Here is a 20548-nt window from a genome sequence, read left to right on the forward strand (position 1 = left end):
ACATTCAGAACACTGGCTTGTATCAACCAGGTAAGGATGGAGACACAGTCTTCTTGCAGGGTGCTTGCCCTGGAAGTAAGAGGCCCTGGGTCCAGCTCTAGGGTAAGAGTGTAGAAATGAAACTATGATACAGTAGACTTGGAATTTCTCTCATGGCTGAAATGCTCCAGTAACATTTTGTCCTGATTCCTCAGTTCAAACTAAGGAATATATATATAAAGAGGAAGTCACCTTAAGAATTCCAAAGTGGATCTTAACTGGGGAATTGTAATAAACGTTCTGTTTATATATTGAAGGATAGCCATCTGCTGAGGGGTGTGTGTGTGTGAATTAAGCCCCAGAGAGTGGCTTTAAAAAGTCGTGGCTGTTTAGTAGTGTTTGAATGTTTCGTTATTACACCTTCTGTTAAGTTTTAAGTGGCGTGAGAAGTAGGTCAGTGGAAGTGACTGACTTCTCGGAGCCACTTGAGACAGTGACAGCCGCTGGCTTCCCTGCACCGTTCTTTCCTTATGTCTGTAAGTTACGCAGAGCTCAGAAACCTTCGAAGGAGACATGGGACGTGTGCTGTCGGCTTTTATCAGATTAACAATGATAGTGCTGAGTGCCCTCTTTCCACCAGACCTTCAGTGCCTTCTCTGCGTTGCGTGGTGTGGTTTTGATTGCTGAACTGCGGATGTGGGTAGGGTGGGAGTGGGGGAGAGTCCAGGAGAGGGAAGAGTTTGGAAGTAGGCTTGGAGGCCATTTGGGATGATAGAGAAAACCCAGGTCACCAGTTAGAACTGGCTCTAACAAAGGCTTTGTTTTTGTGATTGTTTGCAGAAAGATTACCACTTTGAATACACAGAATGTGATAGCACTGGTTCCAGGTGGAGGGTCGCCATTCCGAATTCTGCAGTGGATTGCTCTGGCCTGCCTGACCCAGTGAGAGGCAAAGAATGCAGTATGTTGTGATTTTTTTTTTTGACCATTTGTTTTCCAGATTTAACCCATAAACTCATCATATCAGTTCTAGATGCCATTAAAATGAACACAAGAGACCAGGCAACGATGTATATATAGTGTTGTTATCTAGAAACACAACAGAACCTTTCTTTAGCAAGTTATTAGTACTTCTTTATTTTTGTTTGTTTGTTTGTGCCTATCTATGTATGCGAGTGTGCATGGAGGAGCAGGTGTGCTATAGAATGGAGATGCAGGTCAGAGGACACCATGGGAGAGCTGACTCTCTAGTTCCACCAAGTAATTCCTGGGGATTGAACTCAGTTCGCCAGGCTTGGCAGTCGGTGCCTTTACTCTTGGGTCTTTCTCAGGACCTTATGTCCCTCTGTCTGAAGGGCTTGATGAGACATGGGCAATATTAAAGGATGTTATTTTTTAAATCTATTTATTCTATTATTCGAAATTATGGAGAGAAGAGTGACAGACTTTCTCTGTTAGTTTTAACATAAATACTTTTAAATTTGATAAAGGATGCATCACTTAGAATTCCTCTTGAAGCGATAACTTTTAAGTTGTTATTAAGGATAATCATATATTTTCCATTCATCTTCACCATGCCCCATAGATCTCTTCTTGCAATGGATTCCTTTTTATTGGCCACAGAAATAGTTTAATGTAATAATTTTAAGTGTAACTTGTAGAGACTAGTATTTCCAATATTACATATAATATCTTGTCTTCTGGAGATTAGAAGACTTGTAATTCAACCTCTTAAATTAACATGGAGAGATACCATCAAATTTATTTTTATTTATAAATTACCTTCTAAAATATTTTTGTTTGGTGTTTATACAGTGAAATAGACCAACCGTGGCCTTGGTTTCTAGACCTGGCAGAGAAATCACTTCAATTTTCTTGTGGTCTTCCAAAAGCTATTTCTATAAAGCTTCTGTTTCCGAATGAATAAAACAGATAAGCAAGTTATTAAATGGGTGGCTGATTCTTTCATCTTCATACAGTGCGTCTATTACGAGTTGGAAAAAGCTAACCACCAGCAGTAGATACTATAGAGACTGAAGTAGTTCAATGTATGAAGAAAATGTGAAAAAAAATCATCTTTAGTTCTTGGTAACTGATTTTAAATAAATGCAGAGATACCCGAGAATCCCAGGGGTCAGTGGATCTAGCAAGAGTCAGAAGAGACACTGGGGTGAAGAGAGAAGGAAGTGCCACTAGGCTGGTGTATTGACAGTCGCTGGCAGACAGGACCTGTTCTCAATGAGAGCAGAGTGTCCTTAAAGGGAGACAGTCCGGGGAACAATGATGTAATTGACTTAGTGACCATTTGTTTCCTACAAAATCTGTATTGGTTTTGTCCAGTGCTTTTTACCCTGGGGCTTAATTTCTTGGTTCCTTGTAACCAGCCTTATTTGTAGACACTGTGTTAACTATTCTAAATGCTTACTCCCTGAATAGGAAGTGTGCTGGTTTGGGCCAGCCCTGGCTGTCCAGGTTAAAATGTACTATAGTGGAGGACTCTACACCATGGGAATTGGGGTCGTTCTAAATCAGGGCTTTCTTGTGCTGGAAGTCATATTTTTAGGATTTATCAGTTTGCTGTGAGTTGCATGTGATAGCCAAGGGCTCCTAATTTGGTTACAAATAGGAGTGATTTCTACTTGAATGTTGCAGAGACATTTTCCAGTCAGTATTTTCGTAACATTTCATAGGTAAAGTTATGATTTTGCTTCTTTAGTAAGAAAAGTTTTCAATGGGCTGGAGAGATGGCTCAGAGGTTGAGAGCACTGGCTGAACTTCCAGAAGTCCTGAGTTCAATTCCCAGGAACCACATGGTGGTTCACAGCCATCTGTAATGAGATCTGGTACTCTCTTCTGGCATGCATGGAGGCAGAAGTTGTATACATAATAAACAAATAAATCTTAAAAAAAGAAAAGTTTTCCAGAAATCTTAATAGTCAGGTTTCTTTTAATCATAATATACCTTGAAAATGATACTTATTTAAAAATAATACATGGTAGATTGGACATTTTTTTTTTTTTTTGTTTTGTTTTTCGAGACAGGGTTTCTCTGAAGCTTTTTTTTTTAGAGCCTGTCCTGGAACTAGCTCTTGTAGACCAGGCTGGCCTCGAACTCACAGAGATCCGCCTGCCTCTGCCTCCCGAGTGCTGGGATTAAAGGCGTGTGCCACCACCGCTCGGCTTAGATTGGACATTTTTATACCAGCTTCTATCTGAAATTGTAAGTGCTCCCACATCACACACACATACACACAAACACACACATACACACCCATACATATACACACACACAACACACACACACAACACACGCACAAATCTTCTGGCAATTGTTGATTTAGCCTTAGATTTCTTTGCTTCTTCTTTCTTTTTTTTTTTTTCCTTTTTTTTTTCTCATGGTTTATTTTTTTTTATATTTAAAAATTTCCATCTCCTTCCCTCCTCCTCCCCCCTCCCTCCCCTCCTCCCCCTTCCCTCCCCTCTTTCTCCCCCTTCCCTCCCCTTCCCTCCACCCATACCTCCCCTCCCTCCCTCTCAAGGCCAAGGAGCCATCAGGGTTCCCCACTCTATGCTAAGTCCAAGGTCCTCCCAACTCCCCCCAGGTCCAGGAAGGTGATCGACCAAGCTGAGAAGGCTCCCACAGAGCCCGTCCATGCAGAAGAATCAGAGCCCAGCGCCAATGTCCTTTGCTTCTCAGTCAGCCCCTGCTGTTGGCCACATTCAGAGAGACGGGTTTGGTCGCTTGATCCATCAGTCCCATTCCAACTGGAGTTGGTGATCTCCCTTTAGTTCTGTCCCACCGTCTCCATGAGTGAACGCACCCCTCACGTTCCTGACTTTCTCCCTCATGTTCTCGCTCCTTCTGCTCCTCATCAGGACCTTGGGAGCTCAGTCCAGTGCTCCAATGTGGAGCTCAGTCACCTTCCCCATCTGTCGCCAGCTGGAGGTTCCCTCACGGTCCTGACTTTCTTTCTCATGTTCTCCCTCCTTCTGCTCCTCATCAGGACCTTGGGAGCTCAGTCCGGTGCTCCAATGTGGGGCTCTGTCATTTTCTTCATCTATCGTCAGGTGGAGGTTCTATGGTGATATGCAAGAAATTCATCAGTATGGCTATAGGAACTGGCCTTTTCAGGCTCCCTCTCCTCAGCTGCCCAAGGAACTAACTGGGGGCGTCTCCCTGGAAACCTGGGAACCCCTCTAGGGTCAAGTCTCTTGACAACCCTCAGGTAGCTCCTTAAATTAAGATATATGCTTCCCTGCTCCCATATCCACCCTATATCCCAAGCACCCCATTCCTCTGAGCTCCCCCCCCGTTCTCCCCTTCACATTTTTCTCTCCCCATCTTCCCTTGGCCAGTCTCGCCCAACCCTCAAGTTCCCAATTTTGCCTGGCGATCGTGTCTACTTCCAATATCCAGGAGGATTACTATATCTTTTTTTGGGAGTTCACCTTCTTATTATCTTCTCAAGGATCCCAAATTTATAGGCTCGATGTCCTTTAATTATGGCTAGAAACCGAATATGAGTGAGTACATCCCATGTTCATCTTTTTGGGTCTGGGTTACCTCACTCAGAATAGTGTTTTCTATTTCCATCCATTTGCCTGCAAAATTCAAGATGTCATTGTTTTTTACCGCTGAGCAGTATTCTAGCATGTATATATTCCACAGTTTCTTCATCCATTCTTCCACTGAAGGGCATCTAGGTTGTTTCCAGGATCTGGCTATTACAAATAATGCTGCTATGAACATAGATGAGCATATGCTTTTGTTGTATGATTGGGCATCTCTTGGGTAGATTCCCAATAGTGGAATTGCTGGGTCCTGGGGTAGGTTGATCCCGAATTTCCTGAGAAACCGCCACACTGCTTTCCAAAGTGGTTGCACAAGTGTGCATTCCCACCAGCAATGGATGAGTGTACCCCTTACCGCACAACCTCTCCAGCAAAGGTTATTATTGGTGTTTTGGATTTTAGCCAATCTGACAGGTGTAAGATGATATCTCAAAGTTGTTTTGATTTGCATTTCCCTGATAGCTAGGGAGGTTGAGCATGACCTTAAGTGTCTTTTGGCCATTCGAACTTCTTCTGTTGAGAATTCTCTGTTCAGTTCAGCGCCCCATTTTTTAATTGGGTTAATTGGCATTTTACCGTCTAGTCTCTTGAGTTCCTTATATATTTTAGAGATCAGACCTTTGTCAGTTGCAGGGTTGGTGAAGATCTTTTCCCAGTCAGTAGGCTGCCTTTGTGTCTTAGTGACAATGTCCTTTGCTTTACAGATTTGCTTTGTCTTTCAAAGCTCACAATTAACTAAGAAGCACAGTCATACCATATTAGACACATTGCTTGCACATTCCCAGTCTTCAGTGGGAATTCCTATTGCCAACTCTAATGATTATTTCTTATTGGGACCTTGTGATGGACATGGTGCTTAGAGCTGTATGTTATTATCCCATCCTGTCCTTGATTATCTCTGGAATATTTGCATATGCATAATGAGGCTCCTTGGGAATGGGACTCTAGTCTAAACACCTAATTCATTTGTATTTCATATGTATCTTATCTTATATACCTCACCTGTAATTACTTTTATGGAATACTAAAAACTGTTGCGGGAAGCAATGCTGAAGAATGTTCTTCTGTGGTATAATGTCAACAAACCCAGAAAATTCAGGTCTGGGAGAATCTCGGCTTCTCAGATTAGGAGTTTGTTAGCTGTAACAATCCTCTCTTTCACTGGCAGGAAAAAGGAGGCTTACAGCCATGCAGTAACTCCTGTGAGGTCTGTCTGTGGTAGATCTAAGACTCCACTGAACATATATCTGACTCCAGAGTTAGCTTCTCTTTTTTTTAAATATTTCATTTATTTATTTATTATGCATACAACATTCCTTCCATGTATGCTTGCATGCCAGAAAAGGGCACCAGATCTCATTATAGATGGCTGTGAGCCACCATGTGGTTGCTGGGAATTGAACTCAGGACCTCTGGAAGAACAGTCAGTGCTCTTAACCTCTGAGCCATCTCTCCAGCCCCCGAGTTAGCTTCTCTTCACTGCAGATGTGGCTAGGGTTCTTTCAACTCTGCTGTCATCCAGAAGTTGGCTCAAACAGAAAAGAAAAAACAATTAAAAAATGGAACATGACAACTTCAAGTGAGTTAAGGGAACTTACAGCAGTGGTTATGTGGGATTGATTTTCTCAGATCCTAGTATTTCAAAATAGCAGCAAACCCAGATTTTGGCCTTTGTTGAAACTGTTATACATTCTTCAAGAATATAATCACATAGATCTTTTCCTGTTTGCAAAGGGGGCAGTAAAGGAGGCCTTTTCTGAGGAATATTCATGCATCAACTGTAAACTTTTCTGAAAAAAAAATTGGGTTAACTCCACTATATACTTGCTTTTTAGAAACTACCTGGAATCAAGTTGCAAGGCTCTCCCAAGAGAGGCTAAGGAGCAGTGGTATATCAGCTTTTGTTATGTTGAATCCCTGGGGTATATGTGATTCCAAAGCTGCAGGGCCCTGGAAAGGCAGGGAGAGACCTCTGCTGATGACCCTAGTCCAGTCTGTGTTGTCTTTTCTGCAGTTCCCTAGTGTTGCACCGGACACTGGACACCAAGGTGTTCTTATGGCTTTGTAATTCCCGCAAAAGCCCCAGCTCACTTGCTGGGAGCTTGGGTGCTTCTCCCAAGGCTCTGGTGCTGAGTCTGTTATCTCTAGGCAGAATTCACCACCAGAGTCTTGCAGGTAGCATGCCATTCCTGAACCACTGTGCTCTTTATCCCAGGCTTAGAACAAGAGGCCGCAGCCCTCTCTAAGCCCTGCTACTTCTCCACTGTTGGCTCATTTTCCTCTTTTATCCTTGAGTCAGTAGGATTTCTAAAGTACTTCTTAAATCTTTGATGGTCTTATATTGTCAAAAATAGGGGTTATCTTTGAGCAGTTTTCTGCTGCAACCACACACCCTGTAGACAGGGCCTTTTGGCTTCAAACCAAGCCTTAGAAGTAAAGAGTGAGGGCCTGGGTCTCCTGGGAGATGGTATGGAGAAGAGAGGTGTTTTTTTTTCCCATTACATATTTTAAATAGGTCTAAATCACTGAGGAAGAAATGAACACATCTGTTTCTTTTATATTCTCATGCTTTTTGGTTGGGATGGAATACATCATTTATTCCTTACTCTTTCAAATATTTTCAAACCCATAATTTCAAGAATAGCCTTAAGTACATCATTTTTCTAATCGAGAATGACTATTCAAGATATTTCATTCAGAATGTAACTACCAAATCACTTTTAACTTGTCAACTTTGCTTAACCTTGTGCTTCACTATTGATATTATATAACTCATTCAATAGCACATAGAATTATATGGCACATAGAACATATGTAATCAAGTACACATGAAAAATATGTATATAAAGATGTATCATATAAGTAATAAACACGTGTGTAGTTTCCTTTAGTATTTCTCATATAGAAGTTGAGGAATTAATGTGGTTTTAATGAGATATAACTTTTATACAAGTATGCTTATATTTTGATCTTTCAGTGATTGGTTGTAAATTAATACTCATTTTTGTTGGGTGCATATTTTTCTCATGTTTCTCCCAAATCTATTTTAAGACTCAAAGCTAATGATTCTTTTTTTAAATTTATTTTTATTTATTATGTATACAATATTCTGTGTGTATGCCTGAAGGCCAGAAGAGGGCACCAGACCTCATTACAGATGTGAGCATGTGGTTGCTGGGAATTGAACTCAGGACCTTTGGAAGAGCAGGCAATGCTCTTAACCGCTGAGCCATCTCTCCAGCCCCCGCTAATGATTCTTAAGGGATACTATTATATTAGACAGATATTCACTTACTTGTCGAAGCAAAGAGAAAATTGTGTGTTCATGCATGTGAGAGAAAACCAGAGAGCTAGATCACAGCATAATTATGAGTGTCAGTACAACAGAAAAATGGAAAAATTATAAATATACTCAATATCTGAGCACCCAAGTATATAAAGCAAGCATTGACATATTTGAAGAGATAAATATAAGCAATACGATTATAGTAGGAGACTTCCGTATCCCATTTATAGTAATGAAAAGCTATCCTGAAAGAAAGCCACTAGGGAAAAGTAAATCTAAACAGTCCTATAGGCTGGATGGACTTAAGAGATAATTGCAGAGTGTTCTATCCTATTCAGTTGCAGCTAGATACACATGCAGAGGCATGAGGATCTCAGCCCCTAGCTGGGAAAACACGAACCCCAGGTTCAGAGAGACACCTGATTCAGAGAAGTAAAGCAGAGACTCAAAGAGAGCACCTCATACCCTCATCTGGCTTCCATGTATGAATAAAGATGTATGTACCCCCCCCCCCACAGAAACATGTACATCCATCCATCCATCCATACACCCATACATATATACATACATACACACATACATACATCTTTTAACTAATGAATGGAAGGCAAGATGTGATCGTTCATGTGTGTGGTACCAGTACTTGGGAGGCTGAGGCAGGCAGATTTCCATGAATCTGGAGCCAGTCTGGATTACACAAGCATTCCAGGGCCACCTAGGCTACAGAGTAAGATCCTGTTTCAAAAACAGAAGCAAACAACAGCAACAAATTAAAGAAAATGTTGACTATGTATACTATCCATACTGTCGTTTAAAAGTTAAGAATTATGTCATTTTGAAAAGTATGGATGGTCTTGGAAGTCATTATACTCAGTGAAATTGAAGGGCACTATTGAAGCAGAAAGACAAACACTTCGTTCTTACTTGTGATATCTAAACCAGTTGAACTAACAGAAGCAGCAAATGGAATTGGAATATGTTAGTAAAACTGCATAATGTTTCATTTGGTCAGGAAAAGCAAACACCAATTATTTGGAGTCAGAGATATGTTAATTAGCTTGATTCAATATTTTACCTGGTACATGTATATCACATAACCACTTTAAATAACATATGTGCAATTGAATTTTGCAAATATCCATTAGATCTTAGAGAAAAACATCATGCTTGAAAACAGTAAAGTTTATACATAGTTATGCTATGATTTCAGCATTTCATGTAATTTCTTATAGATTTCTTCTACAGCCTTCTGGTGCTTTGATAATCACCTTTTACAGCTGATATTTAGCTTAGTCTCAGTTCTGAAACTAATTTGTCCTTGAGAAAAGTACCCCACAATTTTTGTTGAGCTTTAATTCATACAGTGAAAAGACATTTTTGGATATTTTTCATGTTTACTGACAAGAGGATATAAAACAATGAAAACAGCCATGCCTCCAGAGATTTTTGTTTCGGGAGAGAGAAGTAAATAAAGCTACTGCAAAAGAGGAGGGAAGGGGACCTGTATTAGGTAGGATGACCTCGCCAAGGAGAGAAGGCACTCAGGGGGAGTCAAAAGAAAGAAGCAGATGTAAACTTAAAGTTCAGAGTTATCAGTCACAAGCTGAGCAACATGGAGAACTGTTACTTTCTCATTGGTTCATGTGGGGAACATGTATCCTGATTTCAGGCTGTGATGAGATTTAAGCTCCATACATTTGGTACCAGCCATGCTAATTTGCTAAGGTCCTCTGAAGTGAATTCTAAAGTTCTTCTGCCTGATTATATATGTGTGTACATATATGTATATAGCATAGAATGCACACACAATATAAATGTATATGTATACATGCTGAGTGGAATGGGTGTGGATTTTCCTGAGTCTTCTGTGAGGGCTGCAGGGCAAGCTTTTGAGGGTAATGTGCACAAGACAGAGATTTTAATGAATGTCACAGTCCTCTCCTGTGTCGTGCCAAGGACAATGGACTCTGACCTGAAGACAGGTTCAGGAGTGGTGAGCTAAACTATATAATCTGTTTTGTCTGGAGTCATAACTAAGTAGTATAATTGAGTAGGAATAATAGTTGCAGTATTCAGAATAAATTATCTTTGTTGTATGGTGGGCACAAATTTAAATGTTAAATATTCATAACTTAAATTCATTTAGTCATCAAAACAACCAAAGGAAAAAAACCCGACCCAATCAATCTTTATTGTGTCTTCTGCGCCCTTTTAAACAGAAGGGGAACTGAACTGAAGCCAGGAGACACAGTTAGGTCACACTCAGAATTGAGATCTGACACTAATCATTTGAACTCCTCAACTACCTTCTTCTCATATTTAAAAATTTCTATTAAAATCTATTTGGTCATACCCTTTATTTTCCTCCAACTCCTCTGAGATCTCCCTATCTTCTTACCCAACTTCATATTCATTCTTCTCTCAAAAAAGAAAGAAACAAAAAATAAAAAAAACCTCAAAACAGATAAACCAACTAAGAAAAAAATCAGTAAGACAAAAATACCAAACAAATTAAAAATGCATGTGTATATACACAATCATGTGTGTGATCGCACACACGCACACATACACACACAGTTCATTTTGTGTTGTTTTGTGTTGGCCTACCTCTGGAAAAATGATTGATTTGTCTTTCTCAAATTCCTCCTCTCAAGACTCAGGGATCTGTGTGGAAAGGTTGAGGTAGAAAAACTTTAAGGGATAAAGGTGGGCGATATCTCCAAGAAAATGGCATCTTCCAAACACAAAACGACTGATTCACACATGAACTCACGGAGTCTGTGACACTGTGCACATGACTGCCCAGTCTCAAACCAGACAAGATCCCACCACTGAGACCATCTTCTCAACCCCATGGGGCTGCCCCTTTGGAGCATGGTACAGCGCACCCCTGATCATTGTTCAACCCTCCGTTAGGAGTATGTGTTCTGCCAATGTCTACTCCTTGGTAAAATGGATATACAGGAGAGATAAAATGGGATTTTTAGAAGACGGGATGTAAAGACTCAGATGTATTTCTTTGTGGGCCCTTTAAATTGGCTAAACCTCTCTGTAGACTTTATTTTTTTTAATCTATAGTCATTTTCCAGAAAGCATGTAGGACTTTAAGAACATTTGTAGTTACGTCCTCATATGCAGAAGGAAGCTGGTTAGTTTGACTAGTTTGTGCCTAGCATATCAGTGGTTTATATGTATAATATGCTTTCCTTAGTTAGCAAATATCAAGAAAAATAAGCAGAGTTTTCAGCTACAGAATTTCTTCATTGAGAATTTTATTTTGCCAACATAGAATAAGCTCTTGGAAGACAGCTGGTATCCTCTCATGATTCCTAAGAAGAGTCTAGAATACTACCGTACTCTGTCAACGGAATCATTTGTGTCCCTAACTCGGAGTCTGGCAGGGCATTGTTTTTGTTGGTGAAACACAAATACCTATTAAGACTTGTAAGAATTCACTGTGTGTACGTCAAGACAGAATCACGTTGTTCTTAGCAAACTTGGTGTAGGAATGCTGATATGCATTTCTAGGTGGGACCTGGACCTTGAGTGTGCTCAGGAATCCACAAGTGGCAGGTGAGAGGCTGGAGTGGATACCAGCCTTGAGAGATGAGATAAAAAGAAACTGTTGAGAACGGTAGTCAGGTCATTGGCTTTAGTGGTATTTGAGGGGGACTGTGGTTAAGGAAGCTTATCAGAATCAAAGGTCCCATAAGGAAGGGAGGGAACTTGGCTCTAAAACCTGCAGTAAGGTTGGAGAGACTCTCAGGAGGTAGAGGATGGCAGGCACCTTCCAAGGACGAGAAGTTCAGAGTGCTGAGAGCCAGAGTGTTAGGACATAACCAGAAGTTGAGAAAAACAACTTCACACACAGGTTATCTGCCACCTTTGGTTACTCAAGTACTCGGAACTTTTTCTTCCTGTAACCTTCGCTATTCCCTCTCTCTTTTTCTCTCCTTCCTTCCTTCCTCCCCTCCCTCCCTTCCTCCGTACCTCCTTCCCTCCTTTTCTGTCTCTTTTTCTTCTTCTGAACTTTAGGTCATCTTGTTCTCAATGAACTGGGACTTTTCCATTTCCCAATAAAATACCAAAGTCAGTAAATCACAGTAGAACACATTTGTATTTTTTTATTGTTTTTTAAAGATGAAAAAACTACCTTTGCCTAGTTTTAAAAGGATTGCCTGTGGTTTTAACATCTCTCTGTTTTCCTGGTTGACCAGTCTTCTTGTAGTTCAGGAATTCTACCCGAATGACCGTATGAGAATGTGTGAAAGGAGATGTGCTCTGGGAATCAGTTTTCAGGTATCAGAGGCAATGCTTTCACTAAATAGTCTTAGAATGGCAGTTGAAAGGTCCGCCAGAATTGGCCGTATTAGCATATCTTTTGTGGATCTCTTGACTAACTTTCACTTTACACAGTGAGAGGTAAAAATTTTTATTCTCTAAGGAGTACACAACTAAAAATGTAGATATTCTAGCTGTGTGAGCCACACTTTATCTTAATGGAAAGTTAGATGTTATCATTGGTAGGATTTGACTTTGAGAATTCAGTCCTGGTTATTTAATTGTGTAGCTCCTGCTTGCACAGTAACTCCACATATTGCTTCAAGTAGCCTTGTGGCCATGCTAGACCTAGGACTTAAGTCTTTTGACTTCCAAGGCAAAGCTTTTCCTAATGCTGTCCCTTTTCCTATAAATGGTTTCTTGGTTCAGCTGTAGTGAAATCCTCTGGCTTCAAGGGTGAAAGCTTTACATCTCATAAAGCAGGGCTTAATTCTGCTGCATAGTCTGCTGGGAGAGCCTGCAGAGATGTCTGAATAGGCAGGCAGTGCCATGCAGATGCAGACACAGATGCGAATGAGAACCCTCAGGGTCCATGTTATTACACCTGGAACAGCCACAAGGTCTCAAAAGTCTTTTGATCATCTGGATAAAAGATGACTGATTAGGTATCATAGATTCATTGTTTTCTGTGATCAAATCATGCCTTAAACTCAATGACTTCTAAATTATAGTGTAACACTAATGACGCTTGTTAATGCTTTTGTCCATTTATTCTTAGGAAAATAAATGCTACTTACAGAATTTGGATAAGTTGTCTTCCACAACCCTCATTCTACCTAGATCGAACATAATAGGCAATTGGCAGTCGCTGCCAGTCTTCCTTGGAGGAAAATGTCTCCTTACGATAAGAGGACTGTTGCTAGTTAAAAGGAACAAGGGTTTTCTTTAAGCCAAGGGGAGCCAGCTTCCTGTGAATCACAGACAGGGTAAAAAGTGGCCTGTTTCATTGTAATGACTTGGCTTCCTCCTACGGCACTTTCGTTATTGCAGAATGAGAGAAAGTACTGTTTTTTTTTTTTTTTTTTTCTGCCTAGGAATTGCACAGGTACGATCTGAAAGTGAGAGTGGGCAGGTGCTGACCTCATCGCTGGCTCTGAGGACAGACAGAAGCAAGGCATGCTGGACCGGGAATGCTATTCATTTCCCCCAGACATGCCTTCTTCTCATTTTCCTAGGAGAATTATGATTGGAAACCTGGGTGACCATTCAAGCATTGATTATCTGATGGCGATAATCCATGGGTTAAATGAGAAGTGGCAGCTAAGTGTTCTTTCGGGTCCTGTAACTAGTTGTGAGGTCCCTGCTTCAGCCCTTTATCAGTAGGGGCCATTATTAAAAGTTACAAAGGTCTCCTTGTACAGAGAAAATGATGACTATGACTTTGACAATATTTATTTTACTAACTGAGACTAATCAGTTAAAGAAAAATAGTTATGCTAGTGCTTCTTGAATTTAGATTTAGCATTTCCCCATAAATACGTAACTATTTTTGCTTAGATATTAACTTGGTTTGACATAGGAGATGGGCTTTATAATGAGTTTAGGCTCAAAGAGATGAGATGTAACTATAATTGATTTTGAGAAAGACTAGGCTAGTATAGCAGCTCTGTGAACATAGAGACAGAATTGATTCTATCTTCCTATTTGCTACCACACCCCTGGTGCCTAATTGTTGTCTATCAAATGCTAAATACTTAAAAGTGCTTACTGCTTAAATTAATCTTATTGTTTTGATGCCTGTAATAAGATTCCATAGGCTCAGTGTCTTGTCAATATCTCACTAAACAAGCGAATTGAAAATTCTTTTAAAGCTACTCTTGCTGTTTATGGTCCAGAAAACATTAGTAATGAAATAACTAGAGTGAAAACAGCAAAAATAAATGCATTCCCCCATTGCAGCTCCACTAGCCAGTCATCAGGCAAGACTTCTGTGGGCAAGCTGCTCTACCACCCCCAGCCCATTAGACCCTGTAATCCACATCTTCCACTAGCCCCACAAATGTAACCATCCACCAGTGGCATCAGTGGCCCTGGAGGCACAGACACTACTATACCAGTTGGACAAAGAAATGGGTAGACGCCAGCGCAAGAACACATTCAACAACATAAAGGAGCAATATGGCACCACCAGAAGCTAGTGGTTCTACAACGGCAAGGCCTGAACATCCCGATGCAGATAAAGCAGAAGAAAACGACTTTAAACATAATCTTATAAAGATGATAGAGGCTCTAAAAGAGGAAATGAAAAATTCCCTTAAAGAAATCAAGGGAAAAAAAACAAAAAAGGGGAAAAATCAATAAATCCCTTAAAGAAAGCCAAAAAAAAAAAAAAAAAAAAAAAACAACCCAACACAATCAAATAGATGAAGGAAACAGTTCAAAACTTGAAAATTGAAATAGAGACAATAAAGACAATACAAACCGAGGAAATTCTGAAAATGGAAAATCTGGGTAAATGAACAGGAACTACAAATGCACGCATAACCAAGAGATTGCAAGAAATGGAAGAGAGAATCTCTGGTGTTAAAGTTATGATAGAGAAAATAAATTCATTGGTCAAAGAAAACATTAAATCCAACAAAGTTTTAAAACAAAATGTCCAAAAAATATGGGAAATCAAGAAAAGGCCAAACCTAAGAGTAATAGGGACAGAAGGAGAACTCCAGCTCAATGGGATAGAAAATATATTCAACAAAATCAAAGAAAGAATCTTTTCTAATTCTAAATTAACAAAATAAGAAATGAAAGGGGGAACAGAAGAACAGATACTGAAGGAATTTGGAGAACGATCAGGTCATATTTCAAAAACCTGTACTCCACAAAATTGGAAAACTTAAAAGAAATGGACAATTTTCTGTACAGATACCACACACCAAAGCTAAATCAAGACCAGATAAATACTTTATTTATTTTTATTTTTAATTTTTATTGATTAAATACTTTAAATAGACTTTTAACCCCTAAAGAAATAGAAGCAATCAATAGAAGTCTCCCATCCCCCCAAAAAGCTCAGGGCTAGATGGTTTCAGCACAAAATTCTACTAACATTTCAATGAAGAGATAATACCAATACTCGTCAAATTGTTCCAAACAGTAGAAACAGAAACTCCTTTTATGAAGTTATAATTACCCTGATACCCAAACCTCACAAAGACGCAACAAAGAAAGAAAATTACAGACCAATTTCCTTCATGAGCATTGAGGCAAAAAATACTCAATAAAATACTGCCAAACTGAATTCAAGGACATATAAAAATAAAAAAAAAAGCATTCACCATGATCAAGTAGACTTCATTCCCAGAGATTCAGAGATGATTCAACATATGAAAATCTGTAAATGTAATCCAACACATCAACAAATAGAAAGAAAAAAAAACACATGATCATCTCATTAGATGCTGAAAAAGCCTTTGACAAAATCCAATACCCCTTCATGATAAAGGTCTCGGAGAGACAGGAATACAAGGAACATACCTAAACATAAAAAGGCAATATACAGCAAGCTGACAGCCACCATCAAATTAAATGAAGAGAAACTCAATGTAATTCCATTAAAATCAGGAACAAGACAAGGCTGTCCACTCCATATCTATTCAATATAGAACTAGGAGTTCTAGCTGGAACAGTAAGACAATGAATAAGAACAAGGGGATACAAATTGGAAAGTGGCTGGATAAAGTGGATTAAAGACCTAAACATAAATCCTGTTACACTGAACCTGACAGAAGAGAAAGTGGGAAGTAGCCTTGAATCCATTGGCACAGGAGATCTCTTCCTAAACAGAACCCCAGTAGCACAGACACTGAGAGCAACAATCAATAAATGGGACCTCCTGAAACTTGAAAAGCTTCTGTAAGGCAAAAGTACACTGTCATTAAGACAAAACAAGAACCTACAAAATGGAAAAAGTTCTTCACCAACCCCACATTTGGCTGATCTCCAAAATATATAAAGAACTCAAGGAACTAGACATTAAAATACCAAATAATCCAATTAAAAAATCGAGTATAGTCCTAAACAGGGAATTATCCATAGAAAAATATCAAATGCTCCACATCCTTAGTCATCAGGGAAATACAAATCGAAACAACTCTGAGATAGTATCATACACCTGCCAGAATGGCTAAGATTAAAAATCACTGAGAACAGATGTTGGAAAGAGTGTGGAGTGATGGGAACACACCTCCACTGCTGGCGGGAGTGCAAATTTTTACAGCCACTTTGGAAATCAGTAGTGCAGGTTCTCAGAAAACTGAGTTTCAATTTACCTCAAGACCCAGTATAGCCACTCTTGGTGATATACCCAAAGGATCCTCAATTATACCACGAGGACACTTGCTCTGTTATGTTCATATCAGTATTATTTGTAGTAGCCAGAACCCAAAAACAACCCCGATGCCCCTCAACTGAAGAATGGATAAAGAAAATGTGATACATTTACACCATGGAGTATTATTCAGCTATACACACAATGACATCATGAAATTTCAGGCAAATGGTTGAAATTAGAAAAACAAAATCATCCTGAGTGAGGTAACCCAGACAAACATGGTATGCACTCACTCAGAAGTGTTCCTAGATGTAAAGCAAATGATAATCAGACTACAGTCCACAGCTCCAGAGAAACTAGGTAACAAGGAGGACCCTAAGAGGATCACAGGGATTGCCCTGGGAAGGGGAAATAGATGAGATCTTCTGGGTAAACTGAGCGTGGGAGTGGTAGAGGAGTGGGGATGGAGGATGAGAACATGAGAGAATGAGATGTTCTATTTGGGGGAGGGATGGAGTGGGAGAACAATCAAAGAGATGTCTTCATAGAAGGAGCCCTTATGGAATTAGGGAGCAACTGGTGCTAGGGAAATTCCCAGGAACCCGCAAGGAGGACCCCAGCTAAGACTCCCAGCAATAGTGGAGAGGGTGCCTGAACTGGCCTTCTGCAATCAGATTGTGAAAACCCTAACTGTCATCATAGAGCCTTCGTCTAGTAACAGATGGAAGCAGATGCAGAGATCCACGGTCAAGCACTGGGTCGAGCTTCAGGAGTCTAGTCGAAGAGAGGAAGGAGGATTTTTATGCTCAAAGGGGGGGGGGTCAAGATCATAATGGGGAAATCCAGAGAGAGCTGACCCAAGCTCTTGGGAATTCATGTACTCTAGACTGACAGCTGGGGAGCCTGCGTGGGAGCGAACTAGGCCCTCTGCATGTGGGTGACAGTTGTGTAATTTGATCTATTTGAGGGGGGCCCAGCAGTGGGTCCAGATTTACCCCTGGTGCATAAACTGGCATTTTGGACCCCATTGCCTATGGTGGGATGCCTTGCTCAGTCTTGATGCAGAGGGGAGGAGCTTAGTCTTGCCTCAACTTAATCTGCCAGGGTTTGTTGACTCCCTGTAGGATGCCTCACACTCTCTGAGCAGTGGCTGGGGAGGGTGGGTTGAGGGTAGGTGGGTGGGAAACAGGAGAAGGGGAGGGAGTGGGAACTGTGGTTCATATGTAAAATGAATAAAAAGTTTAAAAGAATATGTGTCATTTATAGCTGTAGTCTTTTAAAACATGAGGTCTCTAGATGGAGAGCTAAAACCAAGAGTCTCCGTGATAAACAGATTAAAAATAGACTTTTTACTGATAGACATAAATCAGAGAGAATAGTTAGCATATAAGCAATTTGATTTATTAACTCTTTCTTGGCACATTTTGCTTGCATTCACTCTAATTATCTTTTTCTATCACACTCTTTTTTCCCACAGAGACTCTCCCTTTCATGGTCTCTTACTGGGTCCTGTAAGCAGACCTATGAAGAGGAAGAGGGTGGGAAGTTCCCAGTGGAATGTGAGAACAGAACCTCTGAGGGCCCCGAAAGCTGCCTGTGGCTTTGTTGTTTGGTGATGCGCTAGTACAGTGTTTTCCATATCTGCTTCTTTGCTCCTGTGTATTTGAGCCCTTTCAGGGTCATAGCTGTAGAAACATGTCAGGAAAACAGAGTCAGTAGAGAGTGAGTGCATGACCTCCCGGTTCAGCCTGGACTTTGGGGGTGGAGTTTTAAATATCTCTCTTCCAAATGCTGCTGTGGTAAAGTACTAAGAAAGCCCAGACTGAGACCACTGCTAAACAGTGGCAACCTTAGACAAGAAGGTCTCTGTCTCTCTTTCTATCTGTCTCTCTGTCTCTGTCTTCATCTGTCTCTGTCTCTCTGTGTCTGTATCTCTCTCCATCTCCCTCCTTTTCTGTTTCTGTCTGTCTGTCTGCTTTCTATTTTTCTCAATGTGATTGTATTGAGACAGTCCTAGCAGCTTAGCCAAGAGCAATTCTGGGTGTAATTGTGAGGTCTTTCCAGAGAGAATAAGAGAAGAGAATTCTAATGTGGATAGCACCGCTCTGTAGGCAGCAGTGGGGAGCAGGCCGGGACCCAGATGAAGTAATAAGCAAGAAAGGTGGCAGTCAGGGAATATCAGCATTACCCCTTGGTTATTGGCCACCATGATATGACAAAATCTGTTCCACCATGCTCCTCCTACCATGATGGATGTGAGCCAAAATGAAACCATGCTTCTTTAATAATTTGTTTTGCTTAAGGTATTTTGTCCAAGCTTTGAAAAACTAACATAGTCCTTCTACAAAAGCTCCAGGGTTGGCTAATTGTCAGTTTCATTCAGTTATTACAGGATTTCAAGGTTGTTGGGAAGAAGCTAGTTTTTTTAACTTTACTTTAGAAATGACCAATTAATTAAAATGAAATATAGCCAATCCATACAACAGCTAATACCTTAAAAAAAAAACTGTGCAGGACCCTGTCTAATTAAAGTATCCTATGCTAATACTAACAGACGAACAAACAATAGCAAAACAAAGAATGAAGTTACTGAAACTGTAGACCATACGAAAGCCTGACTGCCAAGATCAGTATCACGAGAGAAAGTTAATGACAGTTGGAGAGAAAGTATCAAGTAAGGAGATGCTTGGGAGTGCTAGCAAAGGTAGACATTGCTACAACCTTGTGAAATCAATTAAATTTAAATCAATTACGCTAAATCGGTATAATCTTGTGATATCAATTAAATTTCAACCAGAGTGTGTAGTTCTTCCTTTGATATGTGCCTATTGGGATGAAAGGAAGACAGAATAGAAGCAAAGGATTAAAAAGGATTAAAAGATGAAATACTTTAGGACTTCTTAGATTTCCTGCGTTGTTAAAGGCCCTTATCCATTGAATTTGGACAACATAACTGTTCTGCAGACACAAGTTAGCATCACCCTAGTTATTACGTACATGTTCCTGATATGAGTAGTGTCCAATACAATTATTTGTGATGTATGCCAGGTGTATTGAACAGAGCCCAGTCACCTATTCCCTTAGTTTTTTTGAGATGGATGTTACTTCCATTCATAAACAAAGTTATGAGACTTATAGAAGTTAGGAGCTTGCTAAAAGAGTTCCCAAATGCACGGTTTCGGTTTAACGTATGAGAAACTTACAACTAATATGAGAGTGGGAATTAAATATTGTCTTACGTTGCATAGGAATATCGTTTCTCAGCTGGCAGGGAATGAAAGGTGATGTGGCAGGTGGTATTGAATTAGTTAGAATTGTTTCTCCTTTGGACACTGGTTACTAGTTCTCTTGCATTTTCTTTAAGGTAGGGTAGTGCTTTTAGAACCAAGAAAGCTAGACTCTATTTTCTGTGCTGTTTGTTGATCAGGTACTGGGTAACCAGGTTATTTAAATATAAAATATACCGTGGCTCAGTTTTCTTACCTGGCATATGCATATAATACCTTTTTCCTTCATGAGTCTATTATAAATACAGTCAATACTCATGATTTATGGGTTCTATATTTGCATAATTTATTCATCGCCCTCAAATCCATATACTTAGTGCATTCACAATTATTTACAAACATGATGGACTAGGGTTTTTTGTTTTGTCGACTTGGAACAAGCTGGGGTCATTTAGGAAGAAGAAACCTCACATGGGGAATTGCTTCTCTCAGACTGGACTTTAGGCATGCTTCTGGGGGCATTTTCTTAGTTACTGACTAATGTGTAAAAACTCAGTCTGCTATGGGTGGTGCCATCCCTGGGCTGGTGGTCATGGCTTCTGCAAGGAAGCAGGCTGAGCAAAGCATGGAGAGCAAGCCAGTAAACAGCACTCCTCCATGGCCTCTGCTTTAATTCTTTCCTCCATCTTCCTGCCTTGGGTTCCTTCCTAAATTTCCCTTCATGGTGGATAATAAGCTGTAAGGTGAAATGGGACATATTAATTGCTAATCAATTTAAAACATCAGTATTTGATTTCAGACTAAACTGTCTTCAGAGATAGTTTAGGATGTTGCTTTGCTGTTGATAATCACATTAGTTATGTTAGGGGACTG

The 20548-nt window shown here is 40.1% G+C and overlaps 1 protein-coding gene across 1 annotated transcript in view; it reads left to right on the forward strand.

Annotated features, from left to right (window-relative positions):
• Positions 1 to 20548, forward strand: part of Elapor2 (endosome-lysosome associated apoptosis and autophagy regulator family member 2) — a 165659-nt gene that overhangs the window by 81921 nt on the left and 63190 nt on the right. The window contains exon 2 of the mRNA XM_038315483.1: positions 820 to 940. Coding sequence (XP_038171411.1) covers positions 820 to 940 — 121 coding nt within the window. The remainder of the gene's footprint in view (positions 1 to 819; positions 941 to 20548) is intronic.

The sequence above is a fragment of the Arvicola amphibius genome, chromosome 18, assembly GCF_903992535.2.
Source record: "Arvicola amphibius chromosome 18, mArvAmp1.2, whole genome shotgun sequence".
In the NCBI taxonomy this organism is placed as follows: Eukaryota; Metazoa; Chordata; class Mammalia; order Rodentia; family Cricetidae; genus Arvicola; species Arvicola amphibius.